The 20,074-nt window shown below is 39.2% G+C and overlaps 1 protein-coding gene across 1 annotated transcript in view; it reads left to right on the top strand.

The window, feature by feature from the left end:
- The window catches only part of CTDSPL2 (CTD small phosphatase like 2), a 94,998-nt gene that overhangs the window by 12,099 nt on the left and 62,825 nt on the right, over positions 1-20,074 (top strand). Inside the window, exon 2 of the mRNA XM_080671588.1 lies at positions 16,702-16,911. Within this exon, the coding sequence (XP_080527714.1) occupies positions 16,726-16,911 (186 nt within the window). The 5' untranslated portion in view covers positions 16,702-16,725. The remainder of the gene's footprint in view (positions 1-16,701; positions 16,912-20,074) is intronic.

The raw sequence follows: 20,074 nt of genomic DNA, 5'->3' as shown, positions 1-20,074 counted from the left end.
TTCATTTCCTGTTATGAAATGCCCAGAAAAAACAAGTATATACTGAATTTTTTAATCCTGAATTTAGATTAAATATTTCTATACTTTATATACCTGATGATTCATTATTATTTTTTTTTTGTCTATAGGTTATTTTGTCATGTTTTGCAAGAAGTAAATATTTAAAAGGCAGAATAGGAAGGCAAATTTTACTTGGTACCTTTTGGTATATCTTACCTCTGTTCCCATTCTATCTATCCTTCCACTTTTCACTGTATTTTATTTAAAAAGGGGGGAAAAAATTGTTTTCCCATTCCAGAGTCCCTGTCTGTCACCCTAATGGAAACCTTTACCTTGGTGCATCTGGATGACACTAACCCAGTGGTCGGCAAACTGCAGCTCGCGAGCCACATGCGGCTCTTTGGCCCCTTGAGTGTGGCTCTTCCACAAAATATCATGGCCTGGGTGAGTCTATTTTGAAGAAGTGGCGTTAGAAGAAGTTTAAGTTTAAAAAATTTGGCTTTCAAAAGAAATTTCAATCGTACTGTTGATATTTGGCTCTGTTGACTAATGAGTTTGCCGACCACTGCTCTAACTCTCTGAGCTACCTGGCAAGGGCCCAGAATTTCCTTTTTAAGGCTGTATAATATTTCACCTTGTATATATACTATATTTTGTTTATCCGTTTATTTGTATGTGTGGGGTTTTTTAGTGAGCCTTTTAAAAAAAATGTTATTGATTATAGAGAGAGAGAAAGTGAGAGGGATAGAGAGAAACATTGATTGGCTGCCTCCTGCATGTCCCCTATTGGGGATTGAGCCCACAACCTTGGCATGTGCCCTGACTGGGAATTGAACTGGTGACCTCTTGGTGTATGGGTGTTGACGCTCAACCACTGAGCCACACCAGCTGGGCTGTCCATTTATTTGTTGATAGACACTTTTACTTCTGTGAGTAATGCTGCTATGGATATAGTTATACAGTTCTTTAGAGTATACACATAGTAGAATTACTAGATCATATGGTAATTCTATGTTTAATTTTTTTGGGGAACTGCCATAGTATTTTTTTAAGAGAATTTTCATAAGAGTTTATTTAAGCTGAACTGACAAAATATGTCAGAGAGCAAGATCTCAAATACTCCTGCCATGGTATTTTTCAGAGTGGCTGCACTATTTCATTCCCATCAGCAATGCACAAGGATTCCAATTTCTGCACATCCTCGCCAACACTTATTTTCTGTTTTTGTTTCTTTTTCTGTTTTTTTTTTTTTTTTTTTTTAATATATTTTATTGATTTTTTACAGAGGAAGGGAGAGGGATAGAGAGTTAGAAACATCGATGAGAGAGAAACATCGATCAGCTGCCTCCTGCACACTCCCTACTGGGTATGTGCCCGCAACCAAGGTACATGCCCTTGACCGGAATCGAACCTGGGACCCTTGAGTCTGCAGGCCGATGCTCTATCCACTGAGCCAAACCGGTTAGGGCTTTTTCTGTTTTTTTTGATAATAGCCATTTTGGTGGGTGAAAAGAGCAATCTTATTGTAGTTTTGATTTGCATTTTCCTTAATGGTTAAGTGATGTTGAGCATTTCTTCATTGCTTATTGACCATTTATATGTCTTCTTTGGAGAAATGTCTGTTCAGGTCTTTTGCCCATATTTGATTTGAGTTTTTTGTTTTTGAGTTATAGAAGCTTTAAAAATATATATATTCAGGATATTAACCCCTTATGAGATATGATTTGAACATTTTTTCCCATTTCATAGGTTGCCTTTTCACTCTATTGATAGTATCCTTTGATGTGCAAAACTTTTAATTTCTTTTTATAATCCTCACCCAAGGACATGTTTATTGATTTTAGAGAGAGAAGAAGGGAGAAGGAGAGAGAGAGAGAGACATTGATGTGAGAGAAAAACATTGATTGGTTGCCTTCCATTGGTTGAGTCCTGACTGGGGATTGAACCCCCAACCTTTTTGGTCTACTGGACAACTTTCCAACCACCTAAGCCACCTGGCCAGGGCAAAAGTTTTAATTTTGGTGCTGTCCAATTTATCTATTTTTTTTCCCTTTACTTTGTTGTCTGTGCTTTTGATGTCATATCCAAGAAATCACTATCAAATCCAATGTCAAGAGCTTTCCCTCTGTGTTCTAAAAATGTTATTGTTTTAGCTCTTAAGGTCTTTGGTCCATTTTTTGTTAATTTTTGTATATGGTGTAAGATAAGGATCCAGCTTCTTTTTTGTTTGTTTGTTTTGCATTGGATACCCAGTTTTCCCCAGTGCTAGGGTTCTATAGTATTAATATGGGTACAGTTAGGCCTGGTGTTGAGATATGGAATATAGTGTTTGCATTGTTTGTATAAGTGTTTAGGTTCTAGATTTCTCTTTTTTAGTTATATTATGGGTATAAATATGTCATAGGAGCTGCCCTGGAACGCTAAATCCCATTTGTAATATTTTGCTTATGAGAAGTTTGATTTTGAGCTTCCAAGTGCCAGTTTGTAAACACAGATGTTTGCTGTTTGACCCTGTTTCCTCACGAAAATCACCCATTGTGAATGACTACTAGTATTTAGAAAAGGAGTAGAAGTTAAAAACAACAGCCCTAGCCGGTTTGGCTCAGTAGATAGAGCGTTGGCCTGCCGACTGAAGGGTCCCTGTTTGATTCTGGTCAAGGGCATATGCTCGGGTTGCTGGCTCAATCCTCAGTAGGGGATATGCAGGAGGCAGCCAATCAGTGATTCTCTCTTATCATGGATGTTTCTATCTTTCCCTTTCCCTTTCTCTCTGAAATCAATAAAAATATATTTTAAAACAATAACAGCCAAAACCGGTTTGGCTCAGTGGATAGAGCGTCAGCCTGCGGACTGAAAGGTCCCAGGTTCGATTCCGGTCAAGGGCATGTAACTTGGTTGCGGGCACATCCCCAGTGGGAGGTGTGTAGGAGGCAGCTGGTCGATGTTTCTCTCTCATCGATGTTTCTGACTATCTATCACTCTTCCTTCCTCTCTGTAAAAAATCAATAAAATATATTTAAAAAAAAACAATAACAAACTTTAGAGGGAAACGGGAGATTAGAGTTTTTGGTGACTTTTTAATTAGATTTTTTGTTGGTGATAAATACAGTTTTTACATTGCTGTTTAAATTTAATGATAATATCCAGAAATTATTACTTAAAACACTTCTGCCATCTCTACCTCATTTTTCTCAGTCATAAAATGGAAATAATGGACACCACTTTACATTGTTGAAAATATTAAGTGAAATAATTTGTTGCAGATCTTTCTTGACTTACAGTTCCAGCAAACCTATCATAGTTGAAAATATCATTAAGTTGAAAATGCAGTTATAATAAACTAACCTGCTAAATATCATAGCTTAGCCCAGTGGTCGGCAAACTCATTAGTCAACAGAGCCAAATATCAACAGTACAACAATTGAAATTTCTTTTGAGAGCCAAATTTTTTAAACTTAATCTTCTTCTAATGCCACTTCTTCAAAATAGACTCGCCCAGGCTGTGGTATTTTGTGGAAGAGCCACACTCAAGGGCCAAAGAGCCGCATGTGTCTCGCGAGCCGCGGTTTGCCGACCACTGGCTTAGCCTAACCTACCTTAAATATGCTCAGAACAAAGCCTATAATAATAAAGTATTGAATATCTTGTAATTTATTGAATACTGTATTTGAAAGTGAAAAACAATGGTTGTATGGGTATAGAATGGTTGTATGTGTAGCAGTTGTTTACCCTCATTAGCATGGTTGACTAGGAGCTGTGCTACATGTTGCTAGCCTGGGAAACAATGAAAATTCAAAATTTGCAGTACATTTTCTACTGAATGCATGTCACTTTCACTATGGTAAAGTCAAAAAATTTTAAGTTCAACCATTGTAAGCCAGATACAATCTGTGAAAGCTCTTAGGACAGTGCCTTGCACATAGCTGTTAACAATGAAGAGCTGTTGGTTTTATATTATTTAACCTTTTCTGTGTTCAGGTAAATGTAATTAAAATAGGTTGAGGGTTGGTTTTCTGAAGTTGACAATACTTCTCACACAGTGCTTTGGTAGTATACTTGCTTGGATTCTGTTTCAGTATGCAGGTAAACATAGGCATTTAAGCCTTTACTTTAGGATTTTAATAATTTGCAGGAAATGCCAAGAGATTAAATTTAGCAAATATTTATTGAGATTTTTGGAAATATAGATTATTTTTTAAAGTTTTAAATATAGTCCCATTATTTTTGGGAGTTGAGGCAGGAATAATGCAGATATCTAAACTGTAAATTAAGCCCTAGCTGGTTTGGCTCAGTGGATAGAGCGTTGGCCTGTGCACTAAAGGGTCCTGGGTTCCATTCGGGTCAAGGGCACATACCCCGGCTCATCCCCTTTCCCTTCCTCTCTGCAATCAATAAAAAAATTATAAAAACAAACAAAAAACCTGTAAATTAAGCCAAAGTGGCAAACTTTAAAAAGTTATATAATATCTATTCTTGTGTTCAAATGAAAAAAAAATTTAAACTTTGGGGTTAAGACAAGTAAAATTATGCTTAATCAAGTTGCTAGAGTTAAATTCTTAGAGTTTTTTTTTTTTTATTAAGTATGGGAATTAGCAGTACATATTTGCAGGTTTTATTCAGTTCTGTTTAAAATATTTTAATTTTAGAACTCATTTAACATTTAAAAATATTTGCATTATGTAGTGGTGAGTTTCCAAGTTCCTTAATCATTCAAGCAGATTCGAGGTGACCGTTAGAAAGGAGTGCTACCTGAGAGATTTCTGCTTTGGTTGGGAAGGTTAATTCTTAGAAAAAAATGAGAAAAGGGTGTGCCCGAGCCCTAACCAGTTTGGCTCAGTGGATAGAGCGTCGGCCTGTGGACTCAAGGGTCCCAGGTTCGAATCCGATCAAGGGCATGTGCCTTGGTTGCGGGCACATCCCTAGTAGGAGGTGTGCAGGAGGCAGCTGATCGATGTTTCTCTCTCATCGATGTTTCTGACTCTCCCTCTCCCTTCCTCTCTGTAAAAACCAATAAAATATATTTAAAAAAAAAAAAAAGGGGGTGTGCCCGGGCACGTAACAAAATGGGAAATAGAATGTAGCCTATAAATATAATTAAAGCTTTTAGTTTTACTACTTATGACTATAATTTTAAATATTTTTTATTCAATTAGCAAACAATTTAAAAATTAAAAATAAATTATGTTGTGCATGATTCAGCTATACAGCTACTCTCTATATTCTGCTAGTGAAACCATCTTTCCAAATAGCAGTTTGTTAGTATTTCTAAGAGGTATTACCAAATATTAATAATCTTTGACCTAATAAATTCACTTCTAAAAAACTATCTTAAAAGGATCAATGATATGGACTGAAATTTATGTACTAAGTTATTACATTTGAGGTGACATTAGTACTTATGAACAACTTAATTTTCAATAGGTCAACCAGTAATCTTATAAATTACAGAACATTTATCTGTATATTGGAATAGTACGTGGCCATTAAAAATTATGTTTTCAGATTTTTAAAAGAACGTTGGCAAGGAGTTCATAGTATAAAAGGGGGAAAACAGATCTATCATTCTGCATATAGTGTAATCCTAACTATTGATTAAAAATATTTAAACAAGCAGAGTAATATATACTCTCATGTCAGTTATTTCTAGATTGAGGAATTATGTGAGCCTTTTCCCTATATTTCTGTGCTTTTAAAATTTTCTAACGATGTATATTTTATAATCAGAAAAGGCTAGATATGGCCACCAGAAATAGAAATTTCTCAAACTTACAAGGGATCAAGAATGAATTTTGTCTTATGTGGATTGCTTACCTGTGCTTCTCCTTGAGTTGTTGTAAGCCTGGTATATAATACATATTCACTGCATTTTCCCCTCCTGAGCTTGAATTATATTTTCCTGTTTCTTTGCATTCATAATTTTTTGTTGAAAACTGGCCATTTTAGATAATATATTGTAGCCACTCTGGATCTGAATCTTGAAGGTTATTTGTTTAGGAACTGCCACAGGCAAAATCTAGGAAATCTTATCTTCCTGCAAGTCTGCACCCACTTAACAAAAAATTGTTGTTTTATACTTGGCATACTAGGGCATCCCCCTGTGTCTGCATAGTTTTGTGGTTCAGCTAGTGATCCGACACATACTGTGCTCAAACATCTGGCACAGTAAAGCTTCTTCATCTGCCTGTGGATCTTTGTGAGATGCACATTCAAAGTTCAGGCCTTTTCCAAGTCTATCCCAGCTTTTATTTTTCACTGATCCATTTCCTATCTCCTGCATTCACATGTGCAGCCACCCATTGGCCAAGAGTGTGTAGGTAATTTGGGCCTTCTTAATCTCTGCTGTGCATGTGAGCTGCCTCAGCCAGCAATATGGTTGTCCCAACAACCCCTGCAACTTCAGGCTAGTTGAGCTGTTGGCACTCAGTTTGCCTGCCACAGAAATGATCTCTTAATACCAAAATTATAGCTTATACTGATGATACCACTGAGTGTGGTCATTGTCAAACTCTCTAAATCACGTGAGACTCTCTTTATGGTGACTTCAATGCTGCTAGTCTATTCAGCTTGCCAAAATAATCTGCTCTTGCAGGTGGGAGCATAAGAGACTGGAGTAGTCCCAGACAAGAATGGCACAAACTCTCAATGTTCTTACCCCACGTTGAGCAGTTTTATAAGCATTCTCAAATTGTTGTATGCCTCTGGTTGATTTCCACATTACTGAAATAGGTTTTGTCATTTTGTCCACCTGTATGATTGCTTTTTGGGAGAGGGTTTTTTGCCCTTTTAACTTGGCCAGAGTCAGAATTCCAGGGATTTTAACTTCTCTATCTTACATCTCTGTCTTTTTCCATACTGTGTCTTATTTCCCAAGGACTCAGTGGATGACAGACTTGGATTCGAAATCTAAGGTTAATTAGATTTATTTCACAACAGTCTCAAAATAGCCAGCACTTCCATCCATCATACATTTGATTACTAAAGCCTTATATACTCTTTTTTTTTTTTTTTTGCTATGCTGTTCTCATTCTTCCCTCACTTTTAAATAGTTGCATCTATATTTACATTGTCAAAGAAATAGCCATTACATATTATACTTTCTCCCTTTCAACCTTCATTTTATTTTAGTTGTATTGGTAACTACATTTTTGTGTGCTTGATGCTTACCACCAGTTTTTATGCAGTATTTATAGTCAATTTGGTTTTCTGAAGTGCTCTATTAGGTTTTTTAGGAAAGCTTCCTTCGGCACAATATTCCCAGTTTGTCTGTGGCCATTATTCTTGAAACTTATTTTTGTTGGATATAAAATCCTTGGTATACATATTCTTTCCTTGATTATTGTAATTTAAATATGTTACTCCATTTTTCTTCTGGCATAAAGTGTTGCTGTTGAAAAATTCAGAATAGTCTATTTTTCTTTCCATTGTAGAGTTACTTAGTAGGAACCCTGGTCGGGTAGCTCAGTTGATAGGAACATCATCCTGATCCATCAAAGTTGTAGGTTTGTTCCCTGTCAGGGCACATACAAGAAACAACCAATGAATGCATAAATAAGTTGAACAACAAATCGATGCCCCCCAACCCTTTCTCTCTCTTTCTAAAAAATCAATAAAAACAAAATTTTAAAAAATAAAGTTATTTAGTATGTAACTATATCAGGGTTTGCAAATACAGTTTTATTGTATACAGCATGCCCATTCATTTACATATTGTCTTTGGCAGCTTTTGCTAAACATTGCCATAGACAATATGGAAACTGATGAGCATGACTCTGTACACTGATATTTGAATTTTATATAACTGTTATTCCTATGGTCTGCAAGACTAAAATATTTACTATTTGGGTCTATAAAAAACAGTTTGCCTACATTTGGCGTGAATGCTCAAAGGATGTCTCTTCCCCAAAGGATGTCTCTCTCTCTCTCTCTCTCTTCCTCCCCCCCCCTCAAATGCCCAAAGGATGTTTCTTCCCTCCCCCACTCCCCTTTCCTTAAAGTGTAGTAAAGTTCTAGTAATTCATACCAGACTGTTTTGTTTTGCTGATCTTAGGCCTGTCTTTTTTTTTTTTAAGATTTAAAATTTTTTAAAAAAATTTATTTTAGAGAGAGAGAAATGGGGAGATAAACAACATCAATTTGTTGTTGTTAATTCTCATCCAAGGATATTTTTCCATTGATTTGTTTTTTAGAGAGAATGGAAGGGAGTGGGAGAGACAGAGAGAGAAACATCGATGTGAGAGAGACACATAGATTGGTTGCCTCCCACATAGGCTCCAATTGGGAATTGAACCTAAGACCCTTCAGTGTTTGGGTAGACACTCTAACCACTAGCCAAACCAGCCAGGGCTTTATTACTTTTTAATGCAAAACTTGTTTTCCTGAGCTTTTAGAAGTTTTGTTTCAAGATAGTTTTTGACTTAAATGGAACTTTCTGTGTATTTTTTTTAAATCTGTTTTTATTCATTTTAGAGAAAGGGGAGGGAGGGGGAGAGAGAGAGAGGCAGGCAGGCAGGCAAACTGGGAATCAAATCAAATCAAACCTGCACCCTCTTGGTGCACAGGACAATACTCAACCAACTGAGTCACACCAGTGAGGGTGTGGTTTTCTTAAAATGTTCTAAAATATGGAGAATTGCTCTCTGAGATTGCTTAGGTTGTGTTTCTCTTTCCAACCTTTTCTAGATATTTTCTTTTCTCATTTTTATTTGTATATTTTTGTTTTATTCAGTATTTTCTTCTCAAATGTGGAACCCTGTCAGTAGTTCTGGTAGTCAGGGTTGGTTTTGTTGTTGTTGTTTAATAGAAAATGCCAAATATATGTACAAAGTAAACAGAATGGTATTATTAATCCCCATATAACCATCACTCAGTTTCAGTAGTCATTAACATTTTATTATTCTTGTTGAGTGTCTACCTTACTCCCAACTTCTTCCTGCCTGGTTGGTGGTTATTTTTTCTAAGAACTTTTTACAGGGTAAAATTTGCATACTTTGAAACGTGTTGGATTTATCTGTAAGTTTTTACAACCCTATCACAGTAAAGGACATTTCCTTTCCCCAAAGCAACTTCAACTTCTTTTCTGATATTTTTCTCATACTATTTTTGCCCCTAATATTTTTTAATGGTGTCATCAAACGTACTCTTACGCCTGCCATTGCTCAGCATAATGTTTGTGAGATTCTTTTATGTTGATTGATATTAGTAATTGCTGCTTTCTGTGTCTGATTATTCACTGTATGAAAATACCATATTCATCTTTCTGCTGCTGGGCATTGTCATTTTTTCCAGTTTGGTACTATCCTATATAATAATACCCTAATATGCTATACTGAACGGCGGAACAACCAGTAGCTATGATGTGCACTGACCACCAGGAGCAAACTGGGAATCAAACCAAATCAAACCTGCACCATCTTGGGTACTCAACGCAGGAGCTGCCCCCTGGTGGTCAATGAGCTCCCACAGGGGGAGCACTGCTCAGCCAGAAGCCCAGCTCATGGCTAGTGAGTGCAGCGGTGGTGGTGGGAGCCTCTCCCACCTCCGCTGCAGGCGGGCAGTGAGGAGCAAGGGGTCCCGGACTATGAGAGGGATGTCTGACTGCTGGCTTAGGTCCCGGACTGAGAGAGGGTGCAGGCTGGGCTGAAGGACTCTCCCCCCCCCCCCCCAGTGCATGAATTTCGTGCACTGGGCCTCTAGTTGTAAATAAAGCTGTGAGGAGGACAGGTTTATATTTCTCTTGGTTAAAAACTTAGAAGTGAACTTATTGGATCAAAGGGTTAGGTGTTGTCTATTAGAAACTAGAGGCCCGGTGCACGAAATTAGTGTGCGGCTACGGTCCCTAGGCCTGGCCTGCGATCAGGGCCATCTTCCCTTGCTGCCCGCAGCTGGCCCCACCCCCCGCCGCCACCCAACACCAGTTCCCCGTTCGCCATCAGGTGATCGGAGCCTGCTGGCTGGGGGAAGGAACCGAGAGGTCGCCCGTTTCACCCACCCCTGCTGCGAGTTGCCCTCTGTGTGTGGGGCGAATGGTGGGGCGGGAGCCTTGGCCTGGCACCACCTGCATCCCCCGCCACCCACCCCAGTTCTCCATTCACCATTGGGCGATTGGAGCCTGCCGGCCAGGGAAAGGAACCAAGTGTTGGTCAGTGCGCCTCAGTGACTGGTCAAGCGGTCGTTCCACCATCAGGGTCAATTTGCATATTACCCTTTTATTATATAGGATTACAACCTTTAACCAAAAACCTTACATTGCCATCAGCAGATTATGAGACTTCTCATTGTTCCACATCCTTGCTACCATTTGTTCTTTAGTCTTTTTAAATTTTGCCATTTAAGCAGATGTTAATTAGTATGCTGTTGTAATTTTTAACTTGTATTTCTCAGTGATAATATTGAGTAGCATTTCATATACTTGTGTTCTATCATCTAGCTTTTATGAAGTGTCTTCTCAAATATTTTGATTATTTTTTCTATCAGCTGGTTTTTCTTTCTATGTTTCAGGATTTCTTTATATATTCTGCGCATGTGTACTTTGAGAGATATGTGTTTTGTGAATATTATCCCACTTTGTTGCATGACTTTTAATTTCTTACTGGTGTCTTTTCGTGAGCAGAAAAAAAAATTTTATGAAGTTTATATCCAGCTTTTGCTCTTACGTTTATTTTTTTAAATATATTTTTATTGATATCAGGAAGGGAAAGGGAAGAGAGAGATAGAAACATCAATGATGAGAGAGAATCATTGACTGGCTGCCTGCTGCACATCCCCTACTGGGGATCAAGCCTGCAACCCCGGCATGTGCCCTTGACCGGAATTGAACCCGGTACCCTTCAGTCTGCAGGTTGACACTCTATCCACTGAGCCAAACCAGCTAGGGCTCTTACGTTTATTCTTTATATAGGATCATGTTATTTATTTTTCTTGCCTGATTGAATAGAAGTGGTGAGGATGGGCATCTTGCTTTTTTTTTTTTTTTTAATCTCAGGAGTAAAGCATTTAGTTTTTCACTAAGAAATATGATGTTGGCTGTGAGTTTTTTCATAGATGCCTTTTTATCTGGTTGAAGAAGTTCCTCCTATTCCTGGTTGGTTGGGTGTCTTTACTATGAAAGGGTGTTGGTTTGGTCAGATTTTTTTATGCATCAATTGAAATGATTATGTGGACTTTTCCCTTTATTTTTTTAATGTGGTGTATTATATTGATTGATTTTCATATGCTGGTTAGGGTTAGGGTTAGGGTTAGGGTTAATCACCTTTGCTTTCCTGGGATAAAATCCCACTTGGTCATGATGCATAATCCTTTTATTATTAAGCTGCATTTGTTTTGCTAGTATTTTGTTGGGATATTACATCTGTGTTCCTAAGGCATAATTAACCTATAGTTTTCTTTTCTGGTAGTGTCTTTCTTTGACTTTGGTATCAAGGTAATGTTGACCTCAGAGATTGAGTTGGGAGGTGTTCCTTAATTTTTTGGTAGATTTTGAGAAGGATTAGTATTAATTACTTAAACATTTGGTAAAACTCACTAGTAAAGCCATCTGGTCCTGGGCTTTTCATTATGGAAAGTTTTATTTATTTTTTAATTACTAATTCAGTCTTTACTTGTTATGAGCCTTTTAGATTTTCTATTTTTTCATGAGTCCAGTTTAGTTGTGTCTTTCTAGGGATTTGTCATTTCATCTAGGTTATCTAATTTGTTGGTGTACAGTTGTTTGTAATATTTCCTAAAAAAATCCCTTTACATCTGTAAGGTTGATATTAATGTCCCTTCTTTCATTCCTGAAATTGAAAGGCTGAGTCTTCTCTCTTTTTTTTTGGCTAGTCTAACTAAATGTCAAAATTTTGTTGATCTTTTCAGAGAACCAGCTTTTTTTACTTCATTGATTTTTCTGTCATTTTTCTTTTAAATTATCTATTTCTGCTTTTATTTCCTTCCTTCTGCTTGCTTTGGATGATTTCATTTGCTTCTCTTTCTAGTTTCTTAAAGTAGAAGGTTTTATAATTGATTTGAGGTGGGTGGTTTTTTTTTTTTAAAACATGAAGACTTTTATGTTTACCAATAAATTGCTCTGAGCACTGCTTTCTGGGCATCCCAAAAGTTTTGGTATATTGTGTTTTTGTTTTCATTTGTCTTTTTGAAGTATTTTCTAATTCCCATTGTAATTTCTTATTTAACACAGTAGTTATTTAGGAGTTTGTTGTTTAATTTCTGCCTATTTGTTAATTTCTCAAATTTCCTTTTTGAGATTTCTAATTTTATTGGAGATACTAGAGGCCTGATGCATGAAATTTGTGCACGAGTAGGCCTTCCTTCCCCTGGCTGCAGGCACCAGCTTCCCTCTGGCACCCGGGACCTGGGCTTCCCTCACAGTCCCAGCTTCCTCTGGAAGGACATCTGGTCTAATTAGCATATTACACTTTTATCATTATAGATTATATTTATATGAAAGCATGGAGACAATATACTTGTATGGTTTCAGTCCTTTTAAATTTATTGAGACTTGGTTTTTGTCCTAACATGTCTCTCCTGGAGAATGTTTCGTGTGTAAATTTAGAATATCTATTTTGCTGTTGTGCAGTGAATTGTTTTATATATTTCTCTTAGTTCAAGTGAATTGTTCAGGTCTTTCATTTCCTTGTCTAGTTGTTCTATCCATTATTGAAATTGAGGTATTAGAATCTTCAACTCTAACAAGTAAGTATATATACATATCATAGTGTGTGTGTGTGTGTGTGTGTGTGTATCCTATCTAATAAAGAGGGAATATGCTAATTGACCCTCACACCATCGCAGAGATGGCGGCGCCCAAAGCCAATAAGGATGGTATATGCTAATAGACTGTCCCGCCCACAGAGATGGCAGCACCCACAGCCAATAAGGAGGGAATATGCTAATTGACCGCCAAGCCCTCAAAGGTGGCAGCGCCCACAGCCACAAGATGGCGGTGCCCAGTCTCCTCAGCCCCGCCGGGGTGGCGGCGCGTGGCACGGCTGGGCCTGCCCTCAGGGGAGTCCGGCTGCTCTGTGGGCCTGCCTCTGGAGTCCCCCAGTCCCCTCATCCCCCCAGCTGCCCAGGGCCAGCCCGAGGTGCAGGCAAGCCTCAGATGGCGGCTGCCCAGCCACCTAGGGCCGACCCGAGGTGCAGGCAAGCCTCGGATGGCAGCTGCCCAGGGCTGCCCAAGGCTCGGGTAACCAGGGCCATCCGATGCTTGCGCTGCTGGCAGTGGCAGCAGCAGAGGTGTGATGGGGCGTTGCCTTCCCCTGATTGCCGGGTCGTCTCCCGCCCCTGAGGGCTCCCGGACTGTTGAGAGAACGCAGGGGCTGGGCTGAGGGAGCCCCCTCCCCCCCCCCCCCCCCCCCCCGCTCTAGTGCATGAATTTTCATGCACCAGGCCTGTAGTATATATATAATGCTAGATCATTCTGCATGGAAAGAATGAAGGTTCTGGGAAAGCTTAGGAGAAAAAGTCCTCTGAATTAAAAAATAACCAGTGGGTATTTGCTGGAAAGCAAACAAGAACATTTAAACAAGGAAGTTATGAAACGTGGAGGGTTTTTATCCATTCTGATGGTGAGTTGTAAAAGTTGTATTTTTAAGTCTGAAAGGGCTAGAGCAGTCAAGCCCTTGTGGAATTTCAAAACTGACTGCTCACACACAGATGAAGGAAACAGTACTTTTCAATCTCACATGGAAGGCTCACCAAGATAGGCCATGTGGTGAGCTGCACAACAAGTCTTGGTAAGTTTCAAGACTAAAATCTTTTTTTTTTAAATATATTTTATTGATTTTTTTACAGAGAGGAAGGGAGAGGGATAGAGAGTTAGAAACATCCATGAGAGAGAAACATCGATCAGCTGCTTCCTGCACACCTCCCACTGAGGATGTGCCGCCAATGAAGGTACATGCCCTTGACCGGAATTGAACCTGGGACCCTTCAGTCCACAGGCCAACATTCTATCCACCCAGCCAAACTGGTTAGGGCAAGACTAAAATATTTTTTTTAAATATCTATAGAAATTGATTAAAAATAACTCCTTTTAAAAAATTCTATGCATTTGTGGCATGGGAATTTTCCTTTTCTAAGAAGTGCTGAGCTGAAGACCAAAGGAATTAAGACAAATTTATGCACTGTAAATAGAGTTAGGTAAATAATACATGTCTTGAATGATAACTCCCTTTAGAAGTTAACATTGACTCTTTAGGAGAAAAGGCAATGTTTATTTCATTTGGGGATAGCAACTTAACTGAGCAAGCACCATTTGCCTCTGGCCGGATGGATCAGTTGATTGGAATGTTGTCTAATATGCCAAAAGGTTTGAGGGTTCAATTCTTGGTCAGGGCAGGTATAGCCTTCTATCCCTGGTAGGGGCGTGTACTGAAGGCAGCTGATTGATGTTTTTCTCTCTCTCTCTGTGTATCTCTCTCTAAAAAATCAGTCAAGACATATCCTCGGATGAGGATTAAAAAAAAAATTAAGCCCTAATCAGTTTGGCTCAGTGGATAGAGGTTGACCTGCGGACTGAAGGGTCCCGATTTTGATTCCGGTCAAGGGCATGTACCTTGATTGCGGGCACATCCCCAGTAGGGGGTGTGCAGGAGGCAGCTGATCGATGTTTCTCTCTCATCAATGTTTCTAACTATCTCTCTCTACCTTCCTCTCTGTAAAAAAAAATTAATAAAAAAACTTCCCCCACCTGGTGAAAAAAATAGACTTACAACTCCAGGAAGCGCAGAGAACCCCAAACAAGAGGAATCCAAAGAGGACCACACCAATACACATCATAATTAAAATGCCAAGAGCAAAAGACAAAGAGAGAATCTTAAAAGCAGCAAGAGAAAAACAGTTAATTACCTACAAGGGAGCACCCATACGATTGTCAGCTGATTTCTCAACAGAAACTATGCAGGACAGACGGGAGTGGCAAGAAATATTCAAAGTGATGAATAGCAAGAACCTACAACCAAGATTACTCTACCCAGCAAAGCTATCATTCAGAATTGAAGGGCAGATAAAGAGCTTCACAGATAAGAAAAAGCTAAAGGAGTTCATCACCACCAAACCAGTATTATATGAAACGCTGAAAGGTATTCTTTAAGAAGAGGAAGAAGAAGAAAAAGGTAAAGATAAAAATTATGAACAACAAATACATGTCTATCAACAAGTGAATCTAAAAATCAAGTAAATAAAAAATCTGATGAACAGAATAAACTGGTGAATATAATAGAATCAGGGGCATAGAAAGGGAGTGGACTGACAATTCTCGGGGGGAAAGGGGTGTGGGAAGAGACTGGACAAAAAGCGTATACTTATGGATGAGGACAGTGGGGGGGAGGTAAGGGCAGAGGGTGGCATGGGAACCGGGTGGAGGGGAGCTATGGGGGTAAAAAAGAGTAAAATTGTAATAATCTGAACAATAAAGATTTATTAAATAAAAAAAAGAAAAGAAAAGAGGTGATATCATCTGAGTCCTGAATAAAGTCATACCTGAAGTCAAAAAAAAAAAATTTAAAGGAAAAATCTGAGTACCATTTTTGTGATGGAAAAAAAATTATTTGGAAAGATTTTGGAACTTCTTGTGAATCCCTTGAATTTGGGGGATATGGTTTTTTTGTTGTTATTCTTCAAGTAGGTATAGTATATATAGTACAGCATAGCATACTATAGTAGTATAAAGTTTTTATATATACTTTAAAGGATTCTAACTTTTATTCTGTGATCATTATGTTGTATTAGTAAAGACACAACTTCTTAAGCTTCCTAATTGGTCAGTGAAGACCCTAACCATTGCCAGGTATTTCTACAGCTTTAGAGTGCTTAGAATTTCTACAAATGCATTCACTGTTGTGAATAATTTTATTGTTCTCCACACTTTATATTGTTTTCTAATTCCTTTTTCATTTTGAGTCTCAAGGTGGTAAGATGAGTGTATGTATTCTTTATACAGTTTAAAAGACAGTTGTGACTATTGCTTAGCTATGATTAAGGTAGGATTAGAATTCACATCTCTTCATTCCTAGTTTAGTATTCTGTTTTACAGATTTTAATTCAGGGTATATTCTTAACTACTTCTAAGTCTTGGGACAGTTTTGCCACCTATTAATTTTCTTATCGATAAAATGAGAGAGGTCAAGTTGATGGCTTCATATGTTCTTTCTAGTGGGAATTCAATTTTTAAAGTATCATTAAGTAAGGTAAGATTGAATCCTGCAAAATGATTCCACTTCTTGTTACACTTGTATGATTGCTGATTATTAGAATATGCTAATGGAATTCATTTATTGACTAAGGGTTTTTTCCCACTACAGTTTGAATTCCAGAGGGCAAAATTTTCCCTATTTTGTTTATTATTTACTAGGTAATTTCCTAGCCCAGTGCCTCGAATGTGGTAGGTGCTCAGGAGAAACTTGATGAATGAATAAATGAATGGTTAAATGAATGATAATGTTGGCATGGGTGGAGGCAACATAGTGCTGTAGAGAGCATGCACACTGTGGTGTTCAATCACAGGATATAATTTCAGAAGATGGGAAGGTTACTTGGGATAATGTATACTATAAAGTTCAATCACATAAAATGTTAATTTCTTACTTCAATCCCTTAGAAACCTGGACTTTTTTTAACCAAGAGGTTTCTATTATATAAACTGGGAAACTATGGGTATGTTAGATTAAGTTTTTAATAGCCCTTGTTATTTTTCTCTTACAGTTTTACATGTGGCACCCATAAAAGATGAGGCTGAGAACACGAAAAGCTTCTCAGCAGTCCAATCCAATCCAAACACAGCGCACTGCCAGAGCAAAGAGGAAATATTCAGAAGTTGATGATAGCCTACCTGTAGGAGGAGAAAAACCACCGAAGAATGAAACCGGCTTGTTGTCTTCAATTAAAAAATTCATTAAAGGAAGCACACCCAAGGTAATGGTTTTACCTTGTACTTACATCATTAAAATTAAAGTTTAGTTTATTTATTTTCAAGCATGTAAGATGAGAAATCTAATATTGCTAGAGCCCACTTAAGAGTATTAACATTTGGTGTTATTTTAAAAGTATTAACATACAAAATATTTAGTGGCTGTTTAAGAAAACATTATTTATTTTACTTAACTGATCTGCTTAATCTTCTGGGGTTGTTTTTTTTTCTTCCAGCATAACATTATAGGAAGTAAAATATATTTATTTCTTTTACTTGAATTTTTTCTTTTACTCACATTATTTTCATTTCAAAGGAAAGGTAACATTTCTCAATATTATTAATACATTGTCTGCTTAGGGAGATGATTTATCTGTATTCTAACATTTGCCAATGAAAATGTATTATTTCATTAAGGAGAAAACAAAGTGATTAAAGAAAGAATGGATGCTGACCAGTAGACAGATGCTCCAAATTCATACTCTAGACCAGTGGTTGGCAAACTCATTAGTCAACAGAGCCAAATATCAACAGTACAACAATTGAAATTTCTTTAGAGAGCCAAATTTTTTAAACTTAAACTTCTTCTAACGCCACTTCTTCAAAATAGACTCGCCCAGGCCATGGTATTTTGTGGAAGAGCCACACTCAAGGTACCAAAGAGCTGCATGTGGCTCGCAAGCCGCGGTTTGCCGACCACTGCTCTAGACCAACTTGAGTGATCTGAGGAAATCATTTACCCCTCTGAGCCTTAGGAAGACTGTAAAATCGGACTAATATTAACTGTTTTGTCTGCCTCAGAGTTGTTTTTAGATCAGATAGCAAATAGGTGGAAAGTAGTTTTAAGAAATTTTAACGTACTCTATAAATGGATGGTGTTATTAACCTTCATTGTCTGTAGATTGTATCACTGTTTACTACTCTTGTGTTCTTTTCTTGGGATTATTATATGATATATTTTTATTATAAGTTTATTACTTTGATAATTAGTAAAAGAAATCACTGTTGCTTCTTATTCATAGGGGTAGATTTTGTTGTCATATCACTAAAAAGCTTAGTTACTGTGAACCATTGGCCAAGATTTAGAAGTATTCTGTTTATAGAGTATTTCTTTATGTTTTGATGGTTTAATCTTAATTTGTTTTTCTAATATTAGTAAAATTTTTCTGTTAATTTTAAATAGAATTTTTTAAAAGTTTCTTTGAGCTGATTTCTATAAACTCAGAAGTAATATATTATCGTACTAGAGGACGGGTACACGAAATTCGTGCACTTGGGGAGGGTCCCTCAGCCTGGCCTGTGCCCTCTCACAGTCCAGGAGCCCTGGGGGGATGTCCGACTGATGGCTTAGTGAGCCTAAGCCATCAGTCGGACATCCTTAGCACAGCCGCAGAGGCGGGAGAGGCCCCTACCACTGCTGCTGTGCTCACCAGCTATGAGCCTGGCTTCTGGCTGAGCGGCACTCCCCCTATGGGAGCACACTGACCACCAGGGGCCAGCTCCTGTGTTGAGTGTCTGCCCCCTGATGGTCAGTGCACATCATAGTGACCACTCATTCCACCATTTGGTCATTTGCAAATTAGCCTTTTATTATGTAGGATACGCTGTAGATGAGGCCCCTAGAACCATAAGAAATGCAAAAAAATTCACTATTTACTCATTCTCGATTTGCCCCCACTTGAAATCAAATCCCCCCCCCCCCCCCCCCCCCCGGCGTGTGCTGCACCTTGGGAACCAGTGGACTTGACACTTTTCCTCTCAGAGCTTCATTTCTGAATATATACGCATATACCATGGGAATTGTAATCTCTTCTCTGCCTACCTCATTGTCATGAGGAGGTTCTGAGCTAATAAACCTAGAAATGTTTCAGCAAGTAAGTGATGTCTAAACAGGAAGGGATTGTTATTTTTAAGCTCATGGGTACCCTTGCAGGTAGTAGGTGCTGATTAGGGGAGGAGGGCATGATTGTTTCCTGGGACTGTAGCTATGGAAGCTTTGCAGAGGGTTCCGCAGGCCTCAGAGGGGCGGGCTCTGGCCAGCAGCCCTGTAGCGGTGGTCGTCCCTGGAGGCGCTGGCCCCTGGAGGCACTGGTGGGGGATAGGGCGTTAGGGAGGCGCTAGGGGGGTGGCGAGGCTGAAGGGGGAGTAATTGTCAAACCTTCCCACTTGGCGCCATTCTTTAAATTGTACGTGGCTGTTTCGCAGATTTACCTGCTCAGGGTGGGGCTCCAATCTCTTGGAGTGGGGTGGGGGCCGGGCCAGGGCAGAGCCAGGCGGGCTAGGAGGGCAGGTTTAGCCGCGCCCCCAGCGAGGTTAAGCGAGCTTCCTCTGTGAAGATGGCGCTGCTGCTGTTGGTGGGGGAAGGGTCTGACCTTGCGGGCCACTCAGGCCTGCCTTCACCCGGGTCTGGAGTTGTAGGGAGGAGAGGCATGCCCGGCCCCACGTCCCTCGGTGGCGCTGATGAATGGTCGCAGGTGTGCTATTGTTGTGGGCGCCCCTGGAGAGGGTGGTGGGGGCTGCAGCCACCGCCCCCCCCCCCCCAGGCTGCATCATTTCCCCAGTCTGGTCAGCCTCCCCGTCCCCCTGGGGTGTGGAGGCTGGGGTAGGGTGTCCCTGCAGGGGGATTGGAAGAGCTCCCCATGGCCGCTTCCTCTTCCTTCTTTGCAGTCCGGGCTCCTGTCAGGCAGTCTCCTCAGACCCCCAGGAACTTGGCTCCAGCTGCCTGCCCCCTGCTGCGTGTGCATCAATATACAAACTGGTTGTTACGACGACACTGTCATGGACAAGTTAGCATATTACCTCTTTTTTTTTTTTTTTTTTTTTAAATATATTTTATTGATATTTTACAGAGAGGAAGGGAGAGGGATAGAGAGTTAGAAACATCGATGAGAGAGAAACATCGATCGGCTGCCTCCTGCACACCTCCCACTGGGGATGTGCCCGCAGCCAAGGTACATGCCCTTGACCGGAATCGAACCTGGGACCTTTCAGTCCGCAGGCTGACGCTCTATCCACTGAGCCAAACCGGTTTCGGCAGCATATTACCTCTTTATATGTATAGATAACAAAGATCAAATTCCTTCCAGAAACATGATTTCCTGAATCTATAAATTCCTAATGGGTTGTCATTTCTCTTGATGAGAATGTTACTATTTGTCAGTTCATTCT

The sequence above is a fragment of the Plecotus auritus genome (genome assembly GCF_963455305.1).
Source record: "Plecotus auritus genome assembly, chromosome: 1".
Lineage (NCBI taxonomy): Eukaryota > Metazoa > Chordata > Mammalia > Chiroptera > Vespertilionidae > Plecotus > Plecotus auritus.
The sequence above is the reverse complement of the archived record's forward strand: the minus strand, read 5'-3'. Positions and strand labels throughout refer to the sequence as shown.